General features: G+C 53.2%; 4 protein-coding genes across 5 annotated transcripts; 2 read left to right on the top strand and 2 right to left on the bottom strand.

The window, feature by feature from the left end:
• Positions 1-225: 225 nt before the first annotated feature.
• On the top strand, positions 226-6,903 carry CFB (complement factor B). Its single transcript, XM_010332247.3, has 18 exons — positions 226-472; positions 560-793; positions 1,817-2,002; positions 2,156-2,329; positions 2,548-2,649; positions 2,754-2,890; positions 3,186-3,324; positions 3,647-3,775; positions 4,054-4,155; positions 4,231-4,368; positions 4,870-4,967; positions 5,099-5,216; positions 5,428-5,581; positions 5,682-5,758; positions 5,958-6,058; positions 6,157-6,289; positions 6,371-6,420; positions 6,695-6,903. The coding sequence occupies exons 1-18, from the start codon at positions 409-411 to the stop codon at positions 6,848-6,850; spliced, it is 2,292 nt and encodes a 763-aa protein (XP_010330549.1). The 5' UTR covers positions 226-408; the 3' UTR covers positions 6,851-6,903.
• Positions 6,904-7,044: 141 nt separating this feature from the next.
• Positions 7,045-13,608, bottom strand: NELFE (negative elongation factor complex member E). Its single transcript, XM_010332246.3, has 11 exons — positions 13,443-13,608; positions 12,921-13,003; positions 11,414-11,483; positions 11,167-11,312; positions 10,030-10,104; positions 9,872-9,909; positions 9,332-9,705; positions 9,075-9,219; positions 8,873-8,927; positions 8,524-8,626; positions 7,045-7,216 (listed from the first exon to the last, which is right to left on the bottom strand). Exons 2-11 carry the CDS (start codon positions 12,993-12,995, stop codon positions 7,119-7,121), a joined length of 1,179 nt encoding a protein of 392 aa, XP_010330548.3. The 5' UTR covers positions 12,996-13,003; positions 13,443-13,608; the 3' UTR covers positions 7,045-7,118.
• Positions 13,609-13,682: 74 nt separating this feature from the next.
• Positions 13,683-24,259, top strand: SKIC2 (SKI2 subunit of superkiller complex). The gene is made up of 28 exons (XM_003944321.4): positions 13,683-13,764; positions 13,847-13,950; positions 14,566-14,675; positions 14,776-14,893; positions 14,994-15,108; positions 15,228-15,302; positions 15,604-15,657; positions 15,756-15,946; positions 16,109-16,237; positions 16,471-16,616; positions 17,003-17,149; positions 17,278-17,362; positions 17,545-17,651; positions 17,967-18,113; positions 18,191-18,287; positions 18,463-18,675; positions 18,782-18,892; positions 20,009-20,239; positions 21,252-21,389; positions 21,548-21,685; positions 21,827-21,931; positions 22,271-22,418; positions 22,510-22,636; positions 22,833-23,043; positions 23,190-23,300; positions 23,382-23,600; positions 23,784-23,924; positions 24,019-24,259. Exons 1-28 carry the CDS (start codon positions 13,743-13,745, stop codon positions 24,217-24,219), a joined length of 3,741 nt encoding a protein of 1,246 aa, XP_003944370.1. The 5' UTR covers positions 13,683-13,742; the 3' UTR covers positions 24,220-24,259.
• Positions 24,260-24,316: 57 nt separating this feature from the next.
• DXO (decapping exoribonuclease) lies at positions 24,317-26,518 on the bottom strand. 2 transcript variants are annotated; one of them, XM_039466397.2, is made up of 7 exons: positions 26,423-26,518; positions 25,816-26,177; positions 25,415-25,650; positions 25,109-25,328; positions 24,846-24,981; positions 24,612-24,706; positions 24,317-24,527 (listed from the first exon to the last, which is right to left on the bottom strand). In XM_039466397.2, exons 1-7 carry the CDS (start codon positions 26,516-26,518, stop codon positions 24,380-24,382), a joined length of 1,293 nt encoding a protein of 430 aa, XP_039322331.1. In that variant the 3' UTR covers positions 24,317-24,379. The 2 variants fall into 2 exon arrangements, with proteins under 2 accessions (XP_039322331.1, XP_010330545.1); XM_010332243.3 differs by lacking the exon at positions 26,423-26,518 and adding an exon at positions 26,356-26,418.
• Positions 26,519-26,544: the final 26 nt, after the last annotated feature.

Genomic DNA, 26,544 nt, shown 5'->3' with positions numbered 1-26,544 from the left:
TCAACAGGGGAGTGAGCTGGTTCCTTATTTCTGGTCCCTAAGTGGGTGGTCTGGGTTTGTCGGGGAGGAGCTGAGGCCAGAGAGGAGGTGCTGAAAGGGAGAGTCCCGGACCTTGGGCAGCAAAGGGTGGGACTTCAGCAGTTTCTGTTTCCTTGACTGGCAGCTCAGTGGGGCCCTCCCGCTTGGATATTCCCGGAAAGTGATGTGGGTAGGATAGGCGGGGCAAGCTGCAGGTGCCAGGACACAGATTGCACAAAAGGCTGGGGGCTGGTGGGGAGCAGGGGAAGGGAATGTGACCAGGTCTAGGTCTGGAGTTTCAGCTCGGACACTGAGCCAAGCAGACACGCAAAGCAAGACAGGGCTCGCCATCCTGCCCCCGGCCCAGCTTCTCTCCTGCCTTCCAACGCCATGGGGAGCAATCTTAGCCCCCAACTCTGCCTGGTGCCCTTCATCTTGGGCCTCTTGTCTGGAGGTAAGCAAGGGTACCCTCCCCTTCCTGCTGTCCCCAGCATCCCTCCTTGGCCTTGTGGGGCCAGGCTTCATCAGCCTTTCTCTTCAGGTGTGACCACCACTCCATCGCTTGTGGCCCGGCCCCAAGGATCCTGCTCTCTGGAGGGGGTAGAGATCAAAGGCGGCTCCTTCCGACTTCTCCAAGAGGGCCAGGCACTGGAGTACCTGTGTCCTTCTGGCTTCTACCCGTACCCTGTGCAGACACGTACCTGCAGATCCACGGGGTCTTGGAGCACCCTGCAGACTCGAGACCAAAAGACTGTCAAGAAGGCAGAGTGCAGAGGTTTGAGGGCAGTGAGTGTGGGCAGTGGTCTACGGGAGAAACAGAGCAGGTGGCGGCAGGCTCGGGTCTAGGATGAGACTAGGCAGGCTGACAAGGTGGGCTGACCAGGGGTAGGAGCAGTTTTAGGGTGGCAGAGGGGAAGGAGGGAAGAGAAAGGGGAGTTAAGCTTTACTAAGCATTTACCCTGGGCTTCCAGGCGGCCCCGGAAGTTAAGAGAACACTCAGAAATAGGGATGGAGAGGCTGGGCATGGTGGCTCACGCCTGTAATCTGAGTACTTTGAAAGACGGGTGGATCACAAGGTCAGGAGTTTGAGACCAGCCTGGCTAACACAGTGAAACCCCATCTCTACCAAAAATACAAAAAGTAGCTGGGCGTGGTGGTGGGTGCCTGTAGTCCCAGCTACTCGGGAGGCTGAGGCAAGAGAATCGATTGAACCCGAGAGGCGGAGGTTGCAGTGGGCTGAGACTGCACCATTGCACTGTAGGCTGGGTGACAAAGTGAGACTCCATCTCAAAAAAAAAAAAGAGGCCGGGCGCGGTGGCTCAAGCCTGTAATCCCAGCACTTTGGGAGGCCGAGGCGGGTGGATCACGAGGTCGAGAGATCGAGACCATCCTGGTCAACATGGTGAAACCCCGTCTCTACTAAAAATACAAAAAATTAGCTGGGCATGGTGGTGCGTGCCTGTAGTCCCAGCTACTCAGGAGGCTGAGGCAGGAGAATTGCCTGAACCCAGGAGGCGGAGGTTGCGGTGAGCCGAGATCGCGCCATTGCACTCCAGCCTGGGTAACAAGAGTGAAACTCCGTCTCAAAAAAGAAAAAAAAAAAAAAAAAAAAAAAAAAAAAAAAAATGGGGAGGGAGAAGCAGCGGAAACCCCTGTGGGTTGATGGGAAGGTAAGATGCTGCTTCTGTGGGACTGGGAATGCATTGTTTCTCAGTGACACAGTCTTTGAGACCAGGAGGGATAACCCTAAGGCAGCCTTTCCCTCTTGATGACTTCTACTTGTCCCCTCTTCTCAAAGCAATTCACTGTCCAAGACCACAGGACTTCGAGAACGGGGAATACTGGCCCCGGTCTCCCTACTACAATGTGAGTGACGAGATTTCTTTCCACTGCTATGATGGTTATACTCTCCGGGGCTCTGCCAATCGCACCTGCCAAGTGAATGGCCGGTGGAGTGGACAGACAGCAATCTGTGACAACGGAGGTGAGAAGCATCCCCTCCCCTACATTGCCGTCTCCCTGAGAGCGCCCAGCCTGAGGATGGGCACTCGGCACCGGCCACTCTAACTCTTGCTTTCTGCCTTGCCCTCGGGGCCTCGGGCTTCAGGGCTTACCTCCATGACTTATGCCTCTGCAGCGGGATATTGTTCCAACCCTGGCATCCCCATTGGCACAAGGAAGGTGGGCACCCAGTACCGCCTTGAAGACAGTGTCACCTATCACTGCAGCCGGGGTCTTATCCTGCGTGGCTCCCAGCAGCGAAAGTGTCAGGAAGGTGGCTCCTGGAGTGGGACAGAGCCTTCCTGCCAAGGTGACCCTTGACCTCTACCCTCAGGTCAGATCCTGATCTTCCATCCTGCTGTCTCCTCTCCCCACCACAACCCTGCTCTTTCCTCACTTCCTTTAAACCTCCCTGTAGAACGGTCTCACTTCTGAGCCTTTTCTACCCTGGAAACCCACAATCCCCCATCTCTTTGGTCATCGTGTCCCCGACACCCTCAGACATTTGACCTCATTTCTGGCTCCCAGATTCTTTCATGTACGACACCCCTCAAGAGGTGGCCGAAGCTTTCCTGTCTTCCCTGACAGAGACCATAGAAGGAGTGGATGCCGAGGATGGGCACAGCCCAGGTTTGAAGGCAGAGAGGGGAGGCAGGGTAGGGAACTGGGGGAAGATGGAGAAGGGACATGAGAATCGTTAATGCCGGAGTCTGAGTCACTCTTTTGGCACCCAGGGGAACAACAGATGCGGAAGATCGTCATTGACCCCTCAGGCTCCATGAACATCTACCTGGTGCTGGATGGATCAGACAGCATTGGGTTGGGCAACTTCACAGGAGCCAAAAGGTGTCTAGTGAACTTAATTGAGAAGGTGAAGTCCTCCTACCCCTGAACTTGGGGGAATAAATGGACCCTCACTGCTTTTCCAGGACTGGCTCCCTGATAATTCCAGACCCTCTGAACCACAGGGCCTGAGAAAAACCTCCAGGTCCTATTCTGTCCTTCCCTTTTACTTGAAGCAGTTTCTTGACTGGTAATTCCTCCTTAGTAACAGGTTCAACCCTTGAGCCTCTTACTAAAAGCCTCCCTATTCCAGCAAAGCTACTGAAGTCTCCAAATCACAGAATTCTTTCAACGCCATGGTGCCTTGTTCTCCTCACCCACAGGTGGCGAGTTATGGTGTGAAGCCAAAATATGGTCTCGTGACATATGCCACATACCCCAAAATTTGGGTCAAAGTGTCTGACCCACACAGCAGTGATGCAGACTGGGTCACAAAGAAGCTCAATGAAATCAATTATGAAGGTCAGAGGTTAGGGAATGGTGGAAGCTTCACTTTGGGGTCAGAAGCCTCAGGGGTGCTTTGTGGAGGGGGTCATGAGACTACCTTGAGGGTGACAGAGAGGACCACTTTGTAGTCAAAGGTTGAACTGCAGGGTCATTGGGCAATGGAGGTTAGTGAGAACCTGTTGGGGCTGGAAGGGGCACTTTGTGGTCAAAGGGAAGTCCGTGCAATGATAATTAACTTAAAAAGTTGAAAGATGTGGGATCTCAGTTGCAGACTGGCCTCTAGGGTTGAGATGGCTTGGAAGACCAGGTGAGGTGATAATCTCTTCCATCTCCATAGACCACAAGTTGAAGTCAGGGACTAACACCAAGAAGGCCCTCCAGGCAGTGTACACCATGATGAGCTGGCCAGACAACCCTCCTGAAGGCTGGAACCGCACCCGCCATGTCATCATCCTCATGACCGATGGTCAGAAGGGACCTCTCTCCTGTCCCAGTCTCCCCACCTTCTCAGACCAGCATGTGGCCCTTAAGCCCACTTGGAACACTATACTCACGGTTGGGGCCCTGAACGTGACTCATTGCTGTTTGTTAATCTCTCTTGTGACCCTTTAGAAGAAATTCTTCCTAAAGCCCTGTTACCAACTATCTCTATCCCTTCCTCGACTTGCTCACCTTGCCATGTGTATCACTGCCTCTAGCCAATTTAGCTTATCTCCCATCCTCATGGTCCTGTCCCTTCTGCAGGATTGCACAACATGGGCGGGGACCCAGTTACTGTCATTGATGAGATCCGAGACTTGCTATACATCGGCAAGGATCGCAAAAACCCGAGGGAGGATTATCTGGGTGAGTAGCCTGCTTAGGACCCAGCACCCCACTTCCTCAGGGATTGGACCCTCATCCTTCCTTTTTCTCCCTCAGATGTCTATGTGTTTGGTGTCGGACCTTTGGTGGACCAAGTGAGCATCAATGCTTTGGCTTCCAAGAAAGACAATGAGCAACATGTGTTCAAAGTCCAGGATATGGAAAACCTGGAAGATGTTTTCTTCCAAATGATTGGTAAGGAGACACAACGGAATAAAGAACGCAACTCTCCTAGGGTTCCTCCGAAGTAATTCATTCTTCCTCTACCCCTGAAGCTCTAGTTTCCTGGAAAGCCTTTTCATTCCTCCTTCTCTACCTCAGTGTTACTATTCTTGTTTCCTGGCACTGTTCACTTCTTAAACCTTAGAATCACAGAGTTCTGAGCACTTCAGAGATCTTTCTATAGTCCTACATTTGACACGTGGCAACAGGCCAAAAGAGGTTAAGCAGTAGCAAGCTAGCAACAGGGTTGGGCCTGAAAATGGCCAGACCTTTGCCAGCTTGGTCCAAAGGTCTTTTCCTTTCACTCCCCCACAGCGGTTTTCTCCCAACACGAGAAACAAATGCCCCTGGCCTTTCCCTTTCTCCTTTTGGGCTGCTGCTCCCCATAGATATGCAGGGACTCTTCCCCAAAAGACTGCTGCCATTTGGGAATGAAGTGTTCCCAGTTTTCAGAACATTCTCCTTCTCTGCCAGATGAATCCCAGTCTCTGAGTCTTTGTGGCATGGTTTGGGAACACAGGAAGGGTAATGACTACCACAAGCAACCATGGCAGGCCAAGATCTCAGTCACTGTAAGCATAGAATCCTGGAGACTTGGGGGAGGTGAGGTCAAGGTGCAATGGGAGGAGGGGAAGGGCAAAATGGCCGTAAGAGTTGGTGGTTTGTGAAAGCTGAGCTTCCCCCTCCACTGTTCTGTTCCCAGCGCCCTTCCAAGGGACACGAGAACTGTATGGGGGCTGTGGTGTCTGAGTACTTTGTGCTGACAGCAGCACATTGTTTCACTGTGGATGACAAGGAACACTCGATCAAGGTCAGCGTGGGTAAGGATGCAACTGATGGTCCTGGGCTGCAGCTATGCCCTCCAGGCAACACCTCCCACTTTCCACAGATCCTACACTCCACCCATCCTCAATGCAGCCCCCTCCCTTGCAACCCAGACCAGTCAGAGACGGGGAAGGCTTGAAGTTAGGAATGACACGGGGCCAGAGACAGGAAGCTGCCCACCAAGCATCATCTACTCTCCTACTTCAGGAGGAAATAGGCGGGAGCTGGCGATAGAAAAAGTCCTATTTCACCCCAACTACAACATTAATGGGAAAAAAGCAGCAGGAATTCCTGAATTTTATGACTATGACGTCGCCTTGATCAAGCTCAAGACTAAGCTGCAGTATGGAGAGACTATCAGGTGAGAGCGTCCAGATCCCTGCTGGGAAAGCCTGGCTGGAGGACTGGGGTGAAGGGCAGGCCTGCTTTGTTGTCACTGACTTTATCCCTGTCCTTCATAGGCCCATTTGTCTCCCCTGCACCGAGGGAACAACTCGAGCTTTGAGGCTTCCTCCGGCGACCACTTGCCAGCAACACAGTAAGACATATTCAGAAAGAGGATAAGGATGAGACCCCAAGAGACAAGTGGGGAATGAGAGGGAGGTGCAATAGGAAGAGACGATGCCCGGCCCAGGACCTCGCTCTAGAAGGGCTTAGGGGACATCTGCTGAGTGACAAAGGCAATGGGGAGATGATAGTGGTGGGGGCAGCTGAAGTGACACAGTCTATTTGTCCAGAGGAAGAGCTGCTCCCTGCACAGGATGTCAAAGCTCTGTTTGTGTCTGAGGAGGAGAAGAGGCTGACTCGGAAGGAGGTCTACATCAAGAATGGGGATAAGGTGAGACAGGGGCATCCTAAGGAGGTACTCTAGGCCCCGGTCCTTCCTAAGCTACATCTGTTCATTATCCTTATCCATGCTTCCCACCTCCCCTACAGAAAGGCAGCTGCGAGAGAGATGCTCAATATGCCCCAGGCTATGACAAAGTCAAGGACATCTCTGAGGTGGTCACCCCCCGGTTCCTTTGTACTGGAGGAGTGAGTCCCTATGCTGACCCCAATACTTGCAGAGGTGAGGGAAGGCTCTGTGGTTGTGCTGCAAGTTCCCGAGGCCCAAGAGTCCTTTTCCCTACAGCTTCTCCTCTCCTTGCAGGCGATTCTGGCGGCCCCTTGATTGTTCACAAGAGGAGTCGTTTCATTCAAGTGAGTCCTCCCTTTCCTATCTGGGGAGATGCCAAGTGGTCAGCATGGGCCTGAAAGCAGGAAAGCTCAATGCATATGGCTAGTGATGCAAGACGGGCAGAGCCTGCCTCACCTCAGGGCCGCACGTCTGGCCTGTGTCTGTCAAGAACAAGGCTGAGCTGGGTCCCTAGTCTGATTCCTTTAGGTCAGCTAAGACACGATCAGGATCAGCCATGCTTCCAGGATTAGAAAGGAAGTCTACTGAATGATCCATGGCACCCCTCTGCCTCTGCAGGTTGGTGTAATCAGCTGGGGAGTAGTGGACGTCTGCAAAAATCATAGGCGGCAAAAGCAGGTACCTGCTCACGCCCGAGACTTTCACATCAACCTCTTCCAAGTGCTGCCCTGGCTGAAGGACAAACTCCAGGATGAGGATTTGGGTTTTCTATAAGGGGTTTCCTGCTGGACGGGGCACGGGACGGAATTAAAACAGCTGTGACAACACCTGTGTTCCAGATCCTTTTGGGGCGAGGGAGTGGGGAACCGGCACTGGCCATGTTATTACGGAGATCAAACCTGACAGCCGTTTTTAAAGGCTTAACCCCAATCCCAAGTGCTGAAAAACCAGAGGCTGAGGGAGATGTGTAAGCTTCCACCTCAGTGTTTTACTGAGATCAGCATTGGGGCATATTGAGGCACAAGGAATCCAGCTCTGTTCCCTAGAAGCCATCCACAAGGTTTTCCTTGTAGACGTCATCACTGTAGACAATCTGGGTCCTCTTGTCCCGGTGGCAACCCTTAGGGCTGTTCTGGACAGCTAGGGAGGGAGGAGAGGAATAGTTAAGGTCTGAAGGAGATCACAGATCAGACCCTGAGGCCGACTCCGGACTACCTCACTCCTGGCCCGGGTCTCTGGAAGCCCAGTTTCCACACTGCCCTCTGGTGGCCAGGATGGCCTGTGTCCCTTAGCTCCTTTGTGCCAACCCATGGCCAAGAAGAGTCTAAGCGGATATGATGATGAATGTTTTGTTCTTAGAAAAATCCCAAATGTCACTGCTGAGACACGTGAACGATGTTACCCACTACTTATAGTACGTCAAAAGTTAAAAACTAGAAAACCTCTGTAGCCCTCTGTTGACACGCTGGTCAATTCTAGTTCCTTCATTTTGCTTGAAGGGCCATTCTTGCTCTGAGCCCTTCTTTCTGCTCACTCCTTTCCCAGGAAAATCTACTTTCAGGTAGAATGGTTATTCACACTAAGAAATGCTACTAGCTCCCCCAGGAGAACTCATCCAGGGTGTATTTTGGCCCTCACCCTTCTCTCTCAAGCCTCTAGCTGTTTCTTCCCCTTTCTCTTTCTTCCCTCCACCAGACATGTCACTCTTCACCCTATCTAACAATTCCATCCCCACCACTCTGAGACTAGAGAGAATGGCTCCCACCCACTTCCCACCCTGTGATCTCTGTACCTTGACACTATTGGCTACTCTCTCCTCTCAAAGTGTGTGTCCTTTGGCTTCAGGGGCCCTGGCCCCTCTGGTGCTGCTCCCAGCTCCGACCCCTCCTCCTGTCTCCTTTGCTAACATTAGGCTCAACGTTAGCCTAACATGTCAGGAGAGCTGGGGATACGTGGGGCATGAGGAGGACAGTCCTGTTTCCTAACACAGTCCCTGCACTCAAGCCTAGTCCTGGGTCGTTTTTTTCCCTCTGAAACTGGTCTCCCTGATTATCCTATTGTTTGGGAGCATCCCTGTGACGTGGATGACTGAATCTGTTTTCATTCCTTACCTCACACCTGAGTTCTAGATGGCTGATTTTAAATACTTATGAAACTCGCTCTATTCCATCTCAAAATGAACAAGTCCCATGAGACACTCGTCTTTCTCACCAATCTCGCTCCGGCTCCCACTTTCTTTCCTGTTCAGCCACTGCTTTGGAAGCTGCTTTCAATCCTTTTCTCGCCTTTCTTTACCTCTGACAGAGGATCTGAAATTTTCCTTCCCATTCCCACAGCCTCCACACAAAGTGACCTCTATCATCTCTCGGAAACCCAAGTATGTGAGGGGGAACCAAAAGGAGTGGGCTGCGGGAGAGAGCATGGGGAAGGAAGAATCCCATTCTTACCAAGGGAGCCCCAAACAGACTTGCCAGTAGCGGCATCCAGCATGGGCTGTTTTCGGGCTATGTTGACTTTGAGCTGTACAGACTCCACCTGGGTCCCGTTGAGCTGAAGCAGAAGAGGGGAGGCAGAGGATGGGGAAGAAAACATTACAGATAAACCAAAGAAGTTATTCCAGGGGTTGCTATCCTAGGAGTAGACTGATTAGGAATCTGAGAATGTAAGTTTTTCTGCGTGAATAGGGAGAGACTTCCTTATCAAGAGGAACCAACTTCTTCCTGGCATCTAGTATTTTGAGGAGAAAATATGAGAACAGCAGAAGCAATGGGAAGAACAGATTTGGGAAGTTCCAACCTCAGCAACCGCCTGATCTGCTGACTCCATCTTTTCATAGGTGACGAAGGCACAGCTGGGATAAGAGAAAACAGGGTCAGTGGAGAGCCAGTGGGCTCTTGTGGACCCAAACCCAGTGATCATAGGTGGCTGCAGGCAGGGCAGCTTCCTCCCTCAGGTCTCACACCCCAGGATTCCCCCAGGACTTCCTTCTCATCCTTACTTTCTGGGTGGGTCCATGGAGAGGTCAATGATGTTTCCAAAAGGAGAGAAGGCCCCACGGAGGAGGGTGGGTGTCATGTCTTCTCCATACACATAGAGAGTGTTCCCTTTTCTAGGGGCTCGCCGTTCAGGGAATGAGTCCGACCCTTTGGGATCAGGAATCACAGTCACAAGACATAGTCCATGCCACACTTCACATAGTAGGACCCACAGAAACCTCAGTTAAGGTCACCTTGACCTCCAGCCAAGCTCACTCACTGCGGAAAGGACCCTCTCGCTCTCGGTCTCGGTCTCGCTCTCGGTCTCGGTCTCGGTCTCGGTCCCGGTCCCGCTCCCGCTCCCGGTCTCGATCCCTGTCCCGGTCCCGCTCTCGATCCCGATCCCTGTCCCGGTCCCGGTCTCTGTCTCGGTCCCGGTCTCGATCCCGCTCCCGATCTCGGTCTCTGTCCCGGTTCCTCTCATGGCTGCGGTCCCGGCTGCGACTTCGGGGAGGGGAGGCTGAGGACCGGGCACCACCACGTTCTTCATAGCCCCAGTCAAAGCTTCGAGGGGGACCATCACCAGCCCCTGGGCCCTCTGCCTCTTCTCCATCTGGCCCTAGTTCTCGAAGCCGGTCGCTAGAAGACACAAAGCTGGGGAGAAGCAGACTGAAGATCAAAGGGTGCTTCTACCTTCTCCCCTCAGACCCTGTGGAGACTCAACACTCCCTCAACCGCCCAGCCCCTACAGCCCAAACCTCCCAAGGACTCAGGCAATCAACCCCGCCAAGTGGGCCCAGTCTTATCTCTACTCTCTAACCTCTCATACAGAGATTTCCTCTGGGGACGTCTGGACGACTGTAAAAGAGACCAAGAATAGTTAAGATTCCCAGTTGCTGACATGTGGTCCAAAATACATTAGTCTCTTATGTTCCTCCATCCCCAATCCCTCAGAGACAGAAAATTAGGAGCCTTTACCTCCTGCAGGTCATCATCAGCAGATATGCTCCTCTGGAAGGGCTGGAAAGTGGGGACTGGTCCCTTCTCGGGGTCCTGGAGAGGTGAGGGACCTCTCTCAGTGTGGAGCAGAAGGCTGCCCAACCATGGAACAGAGGTGTTCCTCTTCGCTCACCTTCTTCTAGGTTTCCTCTGATCTTTTTTCCTTTTAATTCTATGGACATTTCTTATTTGACTATGTGGTTTTATTTTTTGAGACAGGGTCTTGCTCTGTTGTCCAGGCTGAAGTGCAATAGTGCAATCGTAGCTTGCTGCAGCCTTGACCTCCCAGGCTCAAGCAATCCTCCCACCTTAGCCTCCCTAGTAGCTGGGACTAGAGGTGCGCTCTATCATGCTTGGCTAATTTCTATATTTTTCTTTGCAGACATAGGGTTTCACTATGTTGCCAGGGCTAGTCTCAAACTCCTGGGCTCAAGCAATCCTCCTGCCTCAGCCTCCTAAAGTGCTAAAATTACAGGAATGAGCCACTGCTGCACCTGGCATTGTTTTTTTTTTTTTCCTTTTTCTTTTTAGACAGAGTCTTGCTCTGTCCCCTGGGCTGGAGTGCCATCTCAACTCATCGCAACCTCTGCCTCCTGGGTTCAAGCAATTCTCTGGCCTCAGCCTCCTTAGTAACTGGGACTATAGGTGTGCACCACCACGTTCTGCTAATTTTTGTATTTTTAGTGGAGATGGGGTTTCACCATGTTGGGCAGGTTGGTTTCAAACTCCTAACCTCAACTGATCCACCCTCTTCAGCCTCCCAAAGTGCTGGGATTATAGGCATGAGCCACCACGCCTTGCTGGTATTTTTAAGTGACTTGATATATACGTGTTCAGTTTATTCGAACCTCTCTTAAACCTGATAACATTTTCAGCCCTTTCCATCCCTTACAGCAACACATTCCAAGAGTTCCAATCCAAGGTGGATTAGAACCACAGAATTTGTAAAATGGAGAATTTAAGAATCACCTAGTTTTTTTCATTTTCTACATGAGAGATGAAACTCAAAATGGTACAGCAATTTGCCAATGCTTGAGTATGTATATTTTTCCCCAAGCCCATCTACATTCCAACTTGGACGGATGCCCTCTGAACAAGCCTTCTGCTTGTGCTCACCTTTAACTTTCCCTCGAGGGTTCGAGAACGCTTGAAGCCTGAGTTCTTTGTCTCAGCCTTGATGGCACTGATGGCTCCTGACTTCACCAGCTGCTTTGCCTGCTCTGTTGCAGTGGCTGTGTCCACGACAGGCTGCTCTGACAGTGCTGGAGTGATAAGGGGAAGAGGCATTTGTTGGCCAGGCCATGACAAAGGTCAGCCCCATGCTGCCCACTTCCAGTCCAACCCCATTTCCCCTGTCACTCACAGCGTTTGACACCGCCTTGGCTCGTTGTACTGCTGCTACTTTGCTTCTTCAGGGCCAGCAATGCCTTTTTCTGGGAACAAGGGTAAGAAGAGAGGGGTCAGTGAGGGCCAACCCCTAGCCGGTTCCTTTCCCAAGGCCTCTGGGCACATCATCCCAGGGACCGCCTTCCTTGATGCACTCAAAGAGTGATGCATTGATGTGCGCTGACTCTTGCCTCCGGTCCCCTACATCACGTATGGTGCTGGAAATTCCTAATATAACCAAACCATGGAATCCAGAAGTTCTCCAGAGTGTTACTTTTTTTTTTTGAGACGAAGCTGGAGTGCAGTGGCGTGATCTCAGCTCACTGCAGAGTGTGTTATATTTTGAAGTTGAAGACAAAGAATTCAATCATGGACCAGAATCCTAGGACATAAGCTGCAAGTAAGTATAAGTCTATGGGCCTTTCTTGGAGACTTCATCCATCTATTTCCTAAATATTTAATGAGGCCCAGCCACGACTTTGTAACAGGGATATCCAGGAGGCTAATGCATGGTTCCTACCCTCAAAAAGCTTACAGTCTGAGAAATAAAATAAATTGAGTGAATTAGCAATATGAATATAAGAGGTACAGAATAATCATAGCGGAAAGCTAGTAAGATTTTCTGATGTTTAACGGTCATTAAACTAGGCCCTCATATCTCTGCACAACACGGAAAGGAGAAGGGCATTTTAAAAAAAGAAAACAGGGTGGCAAAGATGCAGAGAAAAGGCGGCTTTGGGAATGCATGTTTTGGGGGTAGTCAACAGATCTACTTTACTAGACAGGGCTGCCACACTAAGGTTTTGGGGCTTTGTCATATAGACAATGTGAAGCCATTTATAAGTTTTGAGAAACAGAGGAAGCAGAATTTTGTGTTTTCAGTGGATTATTTGAGCAGGAGTGAAGAAGTCTGTTAAAAAAATAAGACTAAGAAATTTGTTGAGAGACCATTACAACAGCCCACATGGCTGTCAATAAAGCCCTGCTCTGGGGAATACACAACAAAGAATAAACATTAAAAAAAAAGAAAAAAAAAAAAAAAAAAGAAGACGACTTGGCAAATGTCTGGCTATGCAAATAGCGGAGAAATCAGAAATTAGATTTTGAGTTCAAACACATGGCAGAATTGATGTAGTCAGTCTTATTTGGAAGACCAAGAATAGAAAGTGATAGTTTCAACTTCGGGTATGTGAAGTTTTTCAGTATGACACTGTATAGAACTGGAAACACCGAACTTGGGGATCATCGGCTTTTAGGTGGTATTAAAACTCATGGGAAAGGAAGACAACCCCATGGCAGAGTGCATCGAAAGACAGAAGGTCCACACCAAAGCTTGGGAAAGCCACCTCTTGAAGCTACACTGTGAGGTGATATGTCTCCAGGTGTGGGCCAGAAGAACTTCCCCATTCGCTCACACTCACCCCAGGTCTTCTCAGAGTGCAGAGTATGTGAAAGTTAGGCTATGTCCACACACAGTCCCTCACCTTTTTCTTGAGTTTGTTGAATTTCTTCTGGAGAGCCTCCTCTTCCTCGCTCAGTCCGGGGGGTATCACCAACATGGTGGCTCCTGGTTCAGGGGCAAGGCCCAAGACATCTCTCTCCACTGTTACCACTCAGGGTTCACACCCGCCTTCCACACTGTACCCAACCCCACCCCTTCAGGCCTGCATACTCCTGCCTTTGGCTTTCCCTACCCCTGGCTTAAACCAGTCTGCTGTCCAAGTTCCCGCTCATCGGGATCATCCAGAAATCCCTCCTGTCTCCAGGGATCACAGACACCAGCACCTCGAGGTACCACGTGGCCCGGGGAGGGACGAACACCCACTCTGTCGGCAAGACGACGGCACCCGACCCCCCTACCCTCGCTGGGTTAAGGCCAACCGCGGGGCTCGAAGGGCAGAGAAGGCGATGAAACCAGCGTAGCTCCCTTAGAGCAACATAACGGGGTTAGAAGAGAGAAAGGGCTATGAAAAAAGGGGCGAAGAGTGAGGCGCAGAGGGCCTTACCTGAGGGGGCGGCAACCAGGGCCCCAGGGTCTCCGGCCGCGCCCGCGCTAGCCGCTGATAGCGGGCTCACAGCGATGACGTAGCGAGGGGAGGAAAACGCGGTAACCACAGCGGCCCCAGGCGCGCACTTCCGCCCGGCCTTCCACCGGTCCAAGTCTAGCCCTCCGCGGCGATAGCTCACACTCTCGGCGGGGCTGTGCCGGAAGTTGCCTCTACTTCCGCCCGTTCTGGGGCGGGGCTTACTTTGCAGCCACTACCAGCAGCACTTCCGGGTTGCCCGGCAGCTACTGTGGCTCCAGGATGATGGAGACAGAGCGACTAGGTGAGGGGGAGGGGAGTGAAATGGAACGGAGTAGCCGACATGAAATGACCTTTGACCCCTGACTTTTAACCTTCCCTCGTAGTACTACCTCCTCCAGATCCGCTGGACCTACCTCTTCGGGCCGTGGAGCTCGGATGCACCGGGCGCTGGGAGCTGCTGAACTTGCCTGGAGCTCCAGAGAGCACGGTGAGTGACTTTTGACGCTAAGTTTTGACCCCTATTGAGTCTAAAACTCCTTCACCCTCCTCTCAGTAGGATCTAGCTTAATCTTGTTATCTGTTCCTGTACGCCTGTCCATCCAAGCCTGAACTGGTGCTGGACAGATTCCAGCCCAGTGTACCTGCAGTGGGTCACAGTCCATGGGAGAACAGAGCAGAGAGGGCTGGGGATATTTTGCTTTGAGAGCTGCTCTTTCAAATGTGGCATTTCTCCGTGGAGCTCCCTTCTGTCTCCCAGCACCAGGGCACTTGGTGACTGAGATGCTAGGCTTTGAGCCTCCAACTCTTCATCCTTAGGTCTGGGACCACTTTTTCCAAAATCGGTGAGTCTCAAATTTCAGTGTGCTTCATGATCAGCAGGGGAGCTTTTTAAAAATGCAGATTCCTAGGTCCAGCCTCCATGTTTCTGAAATCCAAAATCTGCCCCAGGTAATTCAGTAGCAGGTAGTTTTTGGACAAGCCTGATGGTCCTAGTCTGTTTGACACATGTGTCATTTCTGATCTAAACACAAATCCCATCACCTCTTTTGTCTGCATTTTACCCTCTTTCCTTACTTAATGCCTCTGGTCTTGCTCGTTTCAGCTTCCCCATGGCCTCCCTCCTTGTGCCCCAGATCTGCAGCAAGAAGCAGAACAGTTGTTTCTGTCATCCCCAGCCTGGCTGCCTCTGCATGGTGTGGAGCACTCAGCCCGGTGAGGAGTCTGGAGGGGCTTTGACTAGGGTGATGGGTCCCTGAAGGAAGCTGGGACAGAGGAAGAAAGAAGACCCAAAAGTTACGTTTCTTCTCTCCAGAAAATGGCAGAGGAAGACGGATCCCTGGTCTCTTCTGGCTGTCCTGGGAGCCCCAGTCCCATCTGACCTACAGGCCCAAAGACACCCAACCACAGGCCAGATACTGGGTTACAAAGAGGTAGGAGGTCAGGGGTCATGAGAAACAGAGCTGGGGAGAAGGGGAGGTGGTCAGAGACAAACAAGCTCAGCCTCATTGGGGCCCTGATCTCTTGCCTCAGGTCTTGCTGGAGAACACAAATCTGTCGGCCACAACCTCCTTGTCTCTTCGCCGACCTCCAGGGCCAGCCTCCCAGTCCTTATGGGGAAATCCAACTCAGTATCCCTTCTGGCCAGGTGACTCTTGTAGAGATGGGATGGTAGAAGAGGGTGTCCTTAATCTCCAGGGAAGGGTTCCCCACCTATCTCGTATTATCCTTATCCCATGAATCCCTATCTATCTTCTCTCTTCCCAGGGGGGATGGATGAACCCACCATAACAGATCTAAGCACACGGGAGGAGGCTGAGGAGGAGATAGACTTTGAGAAAGGTAAGGTGGGGCTCTGAGTCTGAGACCTGAGGAGGAAGAGCTCAGGTGATCGCTGGGCTACTGTTAGCCCTCCCATGCCTTTGAGAAAGTTAGAAAAACGTATCCTTTCTGTAACAACCTTTACTGTCATCTGTTGGGAAATGTCCACAACAACCTTTATTGTCATCTGTTGGGGAAGTGGCATAGGAAAGATTCTCATCTGTAGAATTTGTCCTGTAAATGGTATCCTTTAGGTTTATATAATGTACACAATTTGCTCACCAGTGTGCAGTGACCCTGATTCCATGTCCCTATCCCCCAGATCTTCTTACTGTTCCACCTGGTTTCAAGAAAGGCATGGACTTTGCACCGAAAGGTTAGTTTTGGTTTTCGAGTGGGGTGTAGGAGAAGTTATGTCCTCCTAAGGAACAGAGACGGACGTGACGAGGGTGACCTTTTTGCCTTGCTTCTCAGATCATCTAACTCCAGCTCCCGGATTGCTAAGCCTTAGCTGTCTGTTGGAGCCTCTGGATTTGGGTGAGGGTGACGAGGATGAGAACGAGGCAGTGGGACAGCCAGGAGGTCCCAGAGGGGACGCTGTTTCAGCCTCTCCCTGCCGCGCTCCCCTGGCCCGAGCAAGCAGCTTAGAGGACCTAGTGTTGAAGGTTGGTGGTTCTGCATGATGGAAGCAAGAAAGAGAGCCTTGCCACAGGGACGTGGCCTGGCTAGGGTGGGTCTGAGGGGAAGAAAGGGACATCTTTGGGAGGAGTCATTGTATCGAGAACCCTCTGGTTGTATCTTTATCACTTCTGCCCTGACTCTTCCAGGAAGCGTCCACAGCTGTATCCACCCCGGAGGCCCCCAAGCCTCTGCCTCAGGAGCAGTGGGCCATCCCTGTGGATGCCACCTCCCCTGTTGGTGATTTCTACCGCCTCATTCCCCAGCCGGCCTTCCAGGTACTACAGCCCCATCTTCACACGTTCCTCTGCCTCTTGCTGGATCAGACTTTTGGCCCACCCCTTGTCTCCTCTGTCCACCAGAGGTCACGTCCATCCCAGGCCGGTCTTGGTCCTCAATCCCAGCCTCGGCTGGCTCTGGTCTTCATTCCCCTGCTCCGTGTGCTCCATGAGCAGGAGGCGGGAAGGCCCCTCTCCTTTCTTCAGCTCCCTTCTATTTCTCTATTCCATAGTGGGCATTTGAGCCAGACGTGTTTCAGAAACAGGCCATCTTGCACTTGGAGCGGCATGACTCTGTCTTTGTCGCAGCTCACACATCCGCAGGAAAAACAGTGGTGGCTGAATATGCCATTGCCTTAGCCCAGAAACACATGACACGGTACGAGTCCTCTCACTAACCTCCTCCTTCACCAGCCAGCCCCCATTTCCCCCTGCATCCTTTGAAAATCTCATCTCTTTCCTCCACCTCCCTAGCTCATTCTTTCAGTGAGAGGTTCAGGGATGAGACTGAGACAAGAGCCTGGAGAGAAGTGAGAAGGCATGGTGGGGAGAAAAGTTGGAAGAATGACCTGGGTTAGTTTAGGAAGGGGTTGGGGACAGAATTTGTCTGCGGTTATATCATGAAGGCGAATGTGAGGGCAGTTTGGGTGAAGAAGGGGAACACCTGAGCTTCTGGGGCTTGCTTCCGCAAGGACTCCATGTGGGAGAGGAGGCGCGGGTCATGAGTCTGCGGAGGGCCTGGCTAACCTCACACTCCCTCCCCAGCACCATCTATACTTCGCCCATCAAGGCCCTGAGCAACCAGAAGTTCCGGGATTTCCGAAACACGTTCGGGGATGTGGGGCTGCTCACTGGGGATGTGCAGCTGCATCCGGAGGCCTCCTGCCTCATCATGACCACAGAGATCCTTCGGTGAGAGAGGGAGACACTCAGTACAGGGGAGTTTGGCTAGGAAGATGTGGCTGTTCAGGAGAGTGTGCTGTCGGAGGAGGGGTGGAGACAGGAGCCACTCGGGTCGACCCTTGGCCTCTTCTCCCTAGCTCCATGCTGTACAGCGGCTCAGATGTCATCCGGGACCTGGAGTGGGTCATCTTTGATGAGGTTCACTATATCAACGATGCCGAGGTAAGAGTCATGGGCTCCCCAGATCCCAGCAGTCCTCTCCTTTTGGACCAGTTGAGCAGCTCCTATTCCACACACTCAGGGTACCTGACTGCTTTCTTGACCCCCATACGGAATCCGGTGCCTCTTTAGGGGCAGAAGGGCAGGCTGCACTCCTATGACCTCTCTTCCCTCTCTGTCCCCAGCGTGGGGTCGTATGGGAGGAGGTGCTTATCATGCTTCCTGACCACGTTTCTATCATCCTTCTGAGTGCCACCGTCCCCAACGCCCTTGAGTTTGCTGACTGGATTGGGTGAGATGTGTGTTCCAGGTTGCCTGGGTGAAGGGAGCTGCGGTACCTCTTGGTTGGGGTGGGGGGACTGAGTCTACCACAGCAAGGAGAGCAGTCAGGCCTTAGGGGTGATTCTGGGGGACATGTCTCACCTGGTGGCTGTGGGATCCCGTTTGGGTCCAGATTACTTTGCACGTTCAGATGGGATGTTGGGGGACAGCCTTCCATTCTGGGTCTCAGAAAAGATGGGAAAGTTGGAGGGGTGGGGAAGCAGGTGGCGATGTGAGTTCCTTCCCACACTCCCACCCCTGACGTGCTGCCCTCTTCTCTCTTAAGGCGACTGAAGCGTCGTCAGATCTATGTGATTAGCACCGTAACCCGCCCTGTGCCCCTGGAGCACTATCTTTTCACGGGGAACAGTCCCAAGACCCAAGGAGAGCTCTTTTTGTTGCTGGACTCCCGAGGAGCCTTCCATACAAAAGGGTAAGCCCAGAGATGGGGGAAAGAGTCAGGGCTGGGCCTCCAGCTGGGCATGACGGCTACCCTTCCCTGTGCCCTAGGTACTATGCAGCTGTGGAGGCCAAGAAGGAGAGAATGAGCAAACATGCCCAGACCTTTGGGGCCAAGCAGCCCACACATCAGGGGGGCCCTGCACAGGTGAGAACTGGGAGGGTTTTGTACCTGCCAGCACCTGTTTTTCCTCCATCTTTTTTTCCTTGTCCGCCAGGGGTTTTTGACTTGAGCTTTGAGCACTGCCCAGTTAACACTAGTTCATCTCCCATTGGTTCAGGAACTCAACCTCTGCCCCTTCCCCTTCCCCTTCCTTCCCCAGGACCGCGGGGTGTACCTGTCCCTCCTGGCCTCCCTCCGCACACGTGCCCAGTTGCCTGTGGTGGTGTTCACCTTCTCCCGGGGCCGCTGTGATGAGCAGGCCTCGGGCCTCACCTCCCTTGACCTCACCACCAGTTCAGAGAAGAGTGAGATCCACCTCTTCCTGCAGCGCTGCCTTGCTCGCCTCCGTGGCTCTGACCGCCAGCTGCCCCAGGTGCATCTGTGTGTGTATATGTGCATGCATGCACACGTTTGGCAGACTGGTGGGGATAGGGTATTCTGGGACCCCATCGCTGACCATGGGCCTCCTCCCACCACAGGTCCTGCACATGTCAGAGCTCCTGCATCGTGGCCTGGGTGTGCATCATAGCGGCATCCTGCCCATCCTCAAGGAGATTGTGGAGATGCTCTTCAGCCGTGGCCTGGTCAAGGTGCATGTGGTGGTGGGAAAGGGACTCCCAGGATGCTCGTTGTTCCCTTCGGGGCTGCCCAGAGGGCAGAGGGCAGAGGTTTAGGCAGGCCAGTGCTGTGGTTAAGATCTTGGGCTCTGGATCCAGACTCCCTGGGTTTGAATCCCAGCTCCGCCGTGCATTCACAGTTTCATCCTGGACAAATTATTCAGTCTTCCTGAACTTTCAGTTTCCCATCATAAAATGGGGATGTATAAGATATGAACACATAGGTCTCAGAAAAGAAAGCCAGGAAGCTAGCAAGCATACGAAAAGTTATTAGGAATCAGAAATAGGCAAATCAAAGTACTCACAAAATATGACTTTACAGCTATTAGGCTGGTAAAATTTAGGAAATGAGTTAATGCAGAGTGTTGCCAGAGATGTAGGAGACCCTAGGATTCCAGGAGTCCTTGTACAGGATTCCTAGCCAGCTTGGAGTGCACCCAGGCACTATTTAGGCAAAATAACGATATCGTACTCTGACCCTATATTTCATTCCTGGGTAAAGAAATTCTTATGCTGTTCTGTGAGAGAACATGTACACCCTTCTTTTGTTTGTGGTGGCAGAGTGTTGGTGGTACCAGGGTGCCCTTCACTGGGAGAGAGGGAAGGTTAGTGTCGGGGTTGCACCCATAGTGTTCGGCCGCAGTTGGAAGCAGTGGGTTAGGTGTGACCACGGGAATGTGGACAGATGTTGAAACCCTAGGTGGAGGAAAAGAAGCAAGAAAACAATCAGATATATAACCATCTTTTATATGAATTATAAACTATAGGCTCACAAAAGAAGACACGTTCTATAAGAACGTATTCATGTAAAAAGATATTTGTTAGATACATTGGAATGATTACGGTTGGGGGTGGGAGTGGGATATGGGGGTAAAGGAAAGAAATAGAAACAAGTAGCCTCATAAGTAAAATGAGGAAAACAATAGGACCTACCCTATAGACTTGCTTCGAGAGTTCAGTGAGGTCCCATAACTGGGATGGTGCCTTGTGTCTACAGAGTAAGGTGGGTTTGCCCAGGGCTGGGTGTGTGTGTGTGTGTGTATGTAGAGCCTTTGCTGATCCTTTCTGTTCCCCTCTTTCTGTTCCCAGGTCTTGTTTGCCACAGAGACCTTTGCCATGGGAGTAAACATGCCAGCTCGCACAGTAGTGTTTGACTCCATGCGCAAGCACGATGGCTCTACCTTCCGGGACCTCCTCCCTGGGGAATATGTGCAGATGGCAGGTCGGGCAGGGCGGAGGGGCCTGGACCCTACGGGCACCGTTATCCTGCTCTGCAAGGGCCGAGTGCCCGAGATGGCAGACCTGCACCGCATGATGATGGTGAGTGGGGCCAGCATCCTGGGCAGGGGCCCAGCTCCAGGACCTGGCTGGATTCTCTCTTCCCTTCTTCTCTCTTCTTCTTTTTTTTTTTTTTTTTTTTTTGAGATGGAGTTTCGCTCCTGTTACCCAGGCTGGAGTGCAATGGCGCGATCTCGGCTCACCGCAACCTCCGCCTCCTGGGCTCAGGCAATTCTCCTGCCTCAGCCTCCTGAGTAGCTGGGATTACAGGCACGTGCCACCATGCCCAGCTAATTTTTTTGTATTTTTAGTAGAGACGGGGTTTCACCATGTTGACCAGGATGGTCTCGATCTCTCGACCTTGTGATCCACCCGCCTCGGCCTCCCAAAGTGCTGGGATTACAGGCTTGAGCCACCGCGCCCGGCCTCCTTCTTCTCTCTTCTGACTTCTTTTTTTTTGAGACAGAGTTTTACTCTGTCACCTAGGCTGGAGTGCAGTGGCACAGTCTTGGCTCACTGCAACCTCTGTCTCCCAGGCTCAAGTGATCCTCCCACCTCACCCTCCCAAGTAGCTGGGACTCCAGGCACATGCCACCATGCCTGGCTAATTGTTTTTTTTTGTTTTTTTTTTTTCCTATTATTTGTAGAGATGAGGTTTTGCTATGTTACCCAGGTTAGTCTTGAACTCTTGGGCTCAAGCGATCTGTCTGCCTCAGCTTCCCAAAGTGCTGTGATGATAGGTGTGAGCCACAGCGCCCAGGTTTCTCTGACGTTTTTGTTTTGCCTGGGAGAAACCAAGGTAGGAGCGAGCGAATCCAAGGATGAGATTGGAGCCCATGGCTTCCAGTTTTTCCCCTGTGACTATGGAGCTGGATGTGGCTTTTGACAATCTGTTTATTTCAGTTTGCTCCCTTATGTTATAGAAGAGGTGAGCAAGTGGTTTGTCAAAGGCCCCATGGTTGCAGAGTGAGGACCAGATTTGACTGGAGCAGGCCCAGTCCAGAAGACTGGCTGGGTGCACTGGGTCCCAGCCTGACCTCACTGACTTCTCCAGGGGAAGCCATCCCAGCTGCAGTCCCAGTTCCGCCTCACGTACACTATGATCCTCAACTTGCTGCGGGTGGATGCCCTCAGGGTGGAGGACATGATGAAGAGGAGCTTCTCTGAGTTTCCCTCCCGCAAGGACAGCAAGGTAAGGAGCCTGGGGCGACGAGTCTGTGGCGCAGGAGGTTGGACAAAGCCAGGCTGGGAAGAGGTAGGCATCCAGAGGCCAGTGTGTTGAGGGTCGGGGGTGTGGCAGGCTGGGCCTGGAGACTCCCCTTTCACAACGTCTCCCTGCCTCCACCCAAGGCCCATGAACAAGCCCTGGCCGAACTGACCAAGAGGCTGGGAGCTTTGGAGGAGCCTGATGTGACTGGCCAACTGGTTGACCTGCCTGAATATTACAGCTGGGGGGAGGAACTGACAGAGACCCAGCACATGATCCAGGTGAGCAACTGTGTGTTGAGGAGGTGAAAGGAGAAGGGAGGAAGACATTGTGTCATTCTAGCTGCGGCTAAACTTAGTCCAAGTGTCTGTCTCCGTGATGCCACCTCCCATCTGTCTTTTTCATGCATCCCTGCTCTTCAGCGGCACATCATGGAGTCTGTGAATGGGCTGAAGTCTCTCTCAGCAGGAAGGGTGGTGATTGTGAAGAATGAGGAGCATCACAATGCACTGGGAGTGATCCTACAGGTGAGGGTTATGGGAATTTGGACTCCAGAGGGTGGGAGGGAGCAAGCCCTCTCTCCATTTCCGCACTTGGCCAGGGGGCAGGTTGCATCACAACAGGGCCCTCATTTCCCCCCCTTGCCCTCCTTTCCACCCCCTCCCTTCCCATCACCACCACATCCTGCTCACTTCTTCCTCCCACCCGCCAAGAAGTCTGCTCTGATCGCTTGACTTGGTCGCCCCTCCCTACTGGTGAGCTCTGCATGGTCGATTCCTGATTCCTGCCCAAGGGTGGGTATCTGGTCTCTACCTTTGATGTCTACTCCTCACGCCCCCTCTCCTGGTCTCTCTGACCACCCCCAGGTCTCCTCGAACTCCACCAGCAGAGTATTCACAACCCTGGTCTTGTGTGATAAGTCCTTGTCCAAGGACCAGCAGGACAGTGGGCCGGCCACTCCAGACGTGCCCTATCCAGATGACCTCGTGGGATTCAAGCTGTTCCTGCCTGAAGGTGAGAGTGGCAGATGCCTACTTTCTGCCAGCAATATAAGCAGGATGCCTGGGTCCGGGGAAAGGTCTGCTCTCCTCTCTCCTTTTCACAGGACCCTGTGACCACACCGTGATCAAGCTTCAGCCAAGAGATATAGCTGCCATCACCACCAAGGTGCTCCGGGTGAATGGGGAGAAGATCTTGGAGGACTTCAGCAAGAGGCAGCAGCCAAAATTCAAGTCAGAGATGCTACGGAGGCCCTTTAGCAGTTGGGAGGGGCATGTAGAGCGGGTAGGGCAGTAGTTTGGGAGTTTCCCCCAGCCTGAGGGAGACCATGATGTGGGGATTGTAGTAGGAGGGCTCCCACAGCCTGAGGGGGGGCTTCTGTGGGAGAGAAGATCTTACTCCAGATCTTAAGATCTGCTCCCTCTTCAGGAAGGATCCTCCCCTTGCAGCCGTGACCACTGCTGTCCAGGAACTGCTGCGTCTGGCTCAGGCCCACCCAGCCGGGCCCCCGACCCTCGACCCTGTCAATGACCTGCAGCTCAAAGATGTGTCAGTTGTAGAGGGTGGACTCCGGGCCCGGAAGCTGGAGGAGCTGATCCGGGGGGCTCAGTGTGTGCATAGCCCCCGTTTTCCTGCCCAGGTAGGGCCCAGGTGCTAACTCCCAAGCTGGGAGTGGGGGCTCTTTCTCTCTGGTCCCCTGTAGACCAGCCACCCTGCTCTCAGCCCTTGTCCTCAGTGCACCCCTGCTAAGGGGCAAGGAGAAGGCTGATGGGTGGCTCTCTGCAGTACCTAAAGCTGCGGGAGCGAATGCAGATACAGAAGGAGATGGAGCGGCTGCGCTTCCTATTGTCGGATCAGTCACTGCTGCTGCTTCCGGAGTACCACCAGCGAGTAGAGGTGGGTGGGGCAGTGGTTGGGGCAGGAGGGCTGGGGAGGTGGGGACAGCAGGTTGTCCAACACCCACGCTTTTTCTTGCAGGTGCTCCGAACCCTGGGTTACGTGGATGAGGCGGGCACTGTGAAACTGGCAGGGCGGGTGGCTTGTGCCATGAGCAGCCATGAGTTGCTTCTCACTGAGCTCATGTTTGACAATGCACTAAGTACCCTGCGGCCTGAGGAGATTGCTGCCTTGCTTTCTGGACTGGTCTGCCAGAGCCCTGGGGATGCTGGGGATCAGCTCCCAAACACCCTCAAGCAGGTAGGGGACACTAGCCCTTTCTCCCTGCCAGGGCATTCCCTTCCTCTACCCTCAGGTAATCCCCCAGGTGACCCCCTCCAGCCCTGTAAGTGCCCCAAGGGTGGGCATGGCTGCCTCCTTGATCTGGTCCTTCCCTGTCCTGGAGCAGGAAGGCAGGCCCTAACCTCTCCTTCATCACTGCAGGGAATAGAACGTGTCCGGGCTGTGGCCAAGAGGATTGGTGAGGTCCAGGTGGCTTGTGGCCTGAACCAGACAGTGGAGGAATTTGTTGGGGAGCTGAATTTTGGTCTGGTCGAGGTTGTGTATGAGTGGGCCCGGGGCATGGTGAGTACCTGGGGTTTGGGATTTTGCAGACGGCTGGTTGGGGAGAGCCTGCCCAGGGTGGGCACATCCAGTCCTCACCCTGCTTTCTCCACAGCCCTTCTCTGAGTTGGCAGGGCTCTCAGGGACTCCTGAGGGCCTCATTGTCCGCTGCATTCAGCGCCTGGCGGAGATGTGTCGCTCACTACGGGGGGCTGCCCGCCTGGTAGGAGAGCCTGTCCTGGGTGCCAAGATGGAGACGGCGGCTACCCTGCTACGGCGGGACATTGTCTTTGCAGCCAGCCTTTACACCCAGTGAATGCCCCATGTAAAAATGTGACGATAAAACAGTAAACTACTGTGTGTGCTTGAGTTGTTGGGCAGGGATGACTCAGCTAAGAAGACATAGCAGGAGAACCTCTTAGAAATATGCTTTTATTATCTGCACAGAGATACCACTGCCCCCCTCTAAAGCATCACTATTTGGGGGAGGGAGTCTTGGGGGGTGATGGGAGGTCCTGAGTCATGGCTTCCACGTACCATATGGGCAGGAAGGCATAGGGTGCATCTCGGTGTACAGACACAGTGACTGGGCCGCCAGGCTCCCAAGAGAAGAGGTGAACGAGTCTGGGGCGCAGATGGAGGCATCAGTTAAGGGCTGGAGGCTGGATCCGGGGATCCAGAGGGGAGGGAAAGAGCTGACCGCCTCACCTGGGGTCATCCTGGACAACCGTGCTCTGGGCAAAGCTAAGGAAGGCAGCACAGAAGTTCATGCACACAGAGGGATTCCAGCCGTCACGGTCATTCTGGAACAGGCAGAAGAGGAGGCATAAGACTGGCAGTCGGGGTGGTGGGAGGAGGGGAAGGCAGGCTGCTGCCCTGGACATCAGACCTGTGGTCTTGGCGTTTGCGGATACGATGGGAGCTGCAACACCATTCCCTTACCCTAACATATTCAAACATCTCCATGGTAGGAAAGGTCTTGAGAGAAGAGACAAAACCCTCAGGGTTACGGAAGCCAGCAACAACATTCGGGACCCCTGGGAGGAATGACTGAGCCCACCATTTCAGGAGCTTATGTCTGTCAGGAAAAGCAAGGGGTCAGTGGCACCCCTTGTCTGCCATCCATTCTGCCTTCACCCTCCTCCCCAAGTCCCTTTCCCAGCCTTCGAGTCTAGGCTTTCGCCCTGCCCACCCCTATCCTGAACCTGTAGAAGCTCCTCCATTGGCCAGGGCTGTGCATCTCCTTGGAGGTCTTGAGTTCCACATAGCAGGTGGGGGGCTGTGTGGATGGAGCCTGGGGGTCTGTGCAGTCTACCTCCCCTGAGAAGAGCAGAGGGTGGCTTCCCAGGCGGCTGCGTAGCACAGAGCAGAAGGCCACGTTGGTGTTAACCTCCCCAGACGGGTCTGGGGAGCTTCCAGGTTTGTCTGCATAATGAGAGAAGCAGCAGCAGGGGTGGGGGGCTCTCAATCTCTGGGAAGGGGAAAGGGGCTATGAAGCAGGGGCAACTCACCTGCACACATGTACTGCTCGAATTTGTATCCCATATACATAAGTTCCCGGAGGAGGGGCGGGCGAGCAAGCCTCTGAGCCCGAGCGGCCGGTGTCTCCACTTCACTCAGGTATAGTGTTCCCTGGAACCGGGAGGCTGCCAGCTGCCAGCCCTCCTGCCGCTCATACGGTGTCGTCAGCAATTTTGTCAAGTGCCCCCGCCACGTCACTATGGCCCCTGCCAGCCAGCCTGGACCCCTGAGAGACAGTTACAGTCTGAAGGTCTGACTCAAGCATTAGTGAGATGCTCCCCGCCAAGAATAGCCTTAGTTTTTTTCTAAGGAGTCATTCTCACCCCAGCTCTCCTAATTTTAGAGGGTAGGTGTATGTCTCCAGATATACTGCCTGCTATGCTTTGCTCACCCCTCCAACCGGCCTCGGTGTTCCAGAAGCCAGCACAGCAGGTGGTCCAGCCTTTCTTGGACCTCCTCGTCCCGGGGCTGGTATCGATCCGGGTATCCGTCTCTGAGGTCAAAGTTGGGGCCTGGACCATTGGTGGGGGGTGGGCTGTAGTAGCGCAGGGCTCGGGCATCTCCATGGTACTGGCGTTGAGCATCCAGGGAGAAGCAGCCCAGTTCCGAAGGGCGCCGGTAGAAAGGAAAGGGGCCAGAGTAGAGGGCAGGGTCTGTTGGCAGAGAAGGTGCTGGACAGGGTACTTTGTTCCGAGGCTCAGCTACCTCTGTCTTCCCAGCTTCTCTCTTGGTCCCCCTGGGCTCCATGAAGTCCTACGGGAGGCAGGGGCAAAGAGTTTTCATTTTACAGAGGAGGCCTGGAGAAGCGCGAATGTGGTTTAGGACTAGGCGAGCCACCTGATCGCCAGGCTCTGGCCTTGACACATGCAGGCCCCTCAGACGGCACCTAGGCCAGGCTCTCATCCTGCCTCTCTCCTTGCCCTTTACCCACCCTCCCTCAGGTTCTCCTGCAGTGAGGTTAGGAAGGACGTCTGCGCTCAGATCAAGAATCTGGTTACCTCAAAGCCCGCCCAACTCGCACTTCCGCAGGGCTCTGACGTCACAGAGGCCGAGGGATGCAAAAGTGGTTTTTCTGCTTTCGATGATGCAATCATTCAGCGACAGCGGCGGGTAAACCCTT

Source organism: Saimiri boliviensis, chromosome 4, assembly GCF_048565385.1.
Source record: "Saimiri boliviensis isolate mSaiBol1 chromosome 4, mSaiBol1.pri, whole genome shotgun sequence".
Taxonomy (NCBI): domain Eukaryota; kingdom Metazoa; phylum Chordata; class Mammalia; order Primates; family Cebidae; genus Saimiri; species Saimiri boliviensis.
The sequence above is the reverse complement of the archived record's forward strand: the minus strand, read 5'-3'. Positions and strand labels throughout refer to the sequence as shown.

What these genes read in the sequence shown, in the direction of transcription:
- CFB (XM_010332247.3), top strand. Translation starts at nt 409, where the DNA reads ATGGGGAGCAATCTTAGCCCCCAACTCTGCCTGGTGCCCTTCATCTTG. An exon ending in AGCAATCTGTGACAACGGAG is followed by an intron (nt 2,003 to 2,155) that starts GTGAGAAGCATC and finishes ATGCCTCTGCAG; the next exon opens with CGGGATATTGTTCCAACCCT. An exon ending in CCCGAGGGAGGATTATCTGG is followed by an intron (nt 4,156 to 4,230) that starts GTGAGTAGCCTG and finishes TTTCTCCCTCAG; the next exon opens with ATGTCTATGTGTTTGGTGTC.
- DXO (XM_039466397.2), bottom strand. Translation starts at nt 26,518, where the DNA reads ATGATTGCATCATCGAAAGCAGAAAAACCACTTTTGCATCCCTCGGCC. An exon ending in CACCGAGGCCGGTTGGAGGG is followed by an intron (nt 25,651 to 25,815) that starts GTGAGCAAAGCA and finishes ACTGTCTCTCAG; the next exon opens with GGGTCCAGGCTGGCTGGCAG. An exon ending in AGATGTTTGAATATGTTAGG is followed by an intron (nt 24,707 to 24,845) that starts GTAAGGGAATGG and finishes TGCCTGTTCCAG; the next exon opens with AATGACCGTGACGGCTGGAA.
- SKIC2 (XM_003944321.4), top strand. Translation starts at nt 13,743, where the DNA reads ATGATGGAGACAGAGCGACTAG. An exon ending in GGAGATAGACTTTGAGAAAG is followed by an intron (nt 15,303 to 15,603) that starts GTAAGGTGGGGC and finishes CCTATCCCCCAG; the next exon opens with ATCTTCTTACTGTTCCACCT. An exon ending in TTCCCCAGCCGGCCTTCCAG is followed by an intron (nt 16,238 to 16,470) that starts GTACTACAGCCC and finishes TCTATTCCATAG; the next exon opens with TGGGCATTTGAGCCAGACGT.
- NELFE (XM_010332246.3), bottom strand. Translation starts at nt 12,995, where the DNA reads ATGTTGGTGATACCCCCCGGACTGAGCGAGGAAGAGGAGGCTCTCCAG. An exon ending in AGGAAATCTCTGTATGAGAG is followed by an intron (nt 9,706 to 9,871) that starts GTTAGAGAGTAG and finishes GCTTCTCCCCAG; the next exon opens with CTTTGTGTCTTCTAGCGACC. An exon ending in TCCATGGACCCACCCAGAAA is followed by an intron (nt 8,928 to 9,074) that starts GTAAGGATGAGA and finishes CTCTTATCCCAG; the next exon opens with CTGTGCCTTCGTCACCTATG.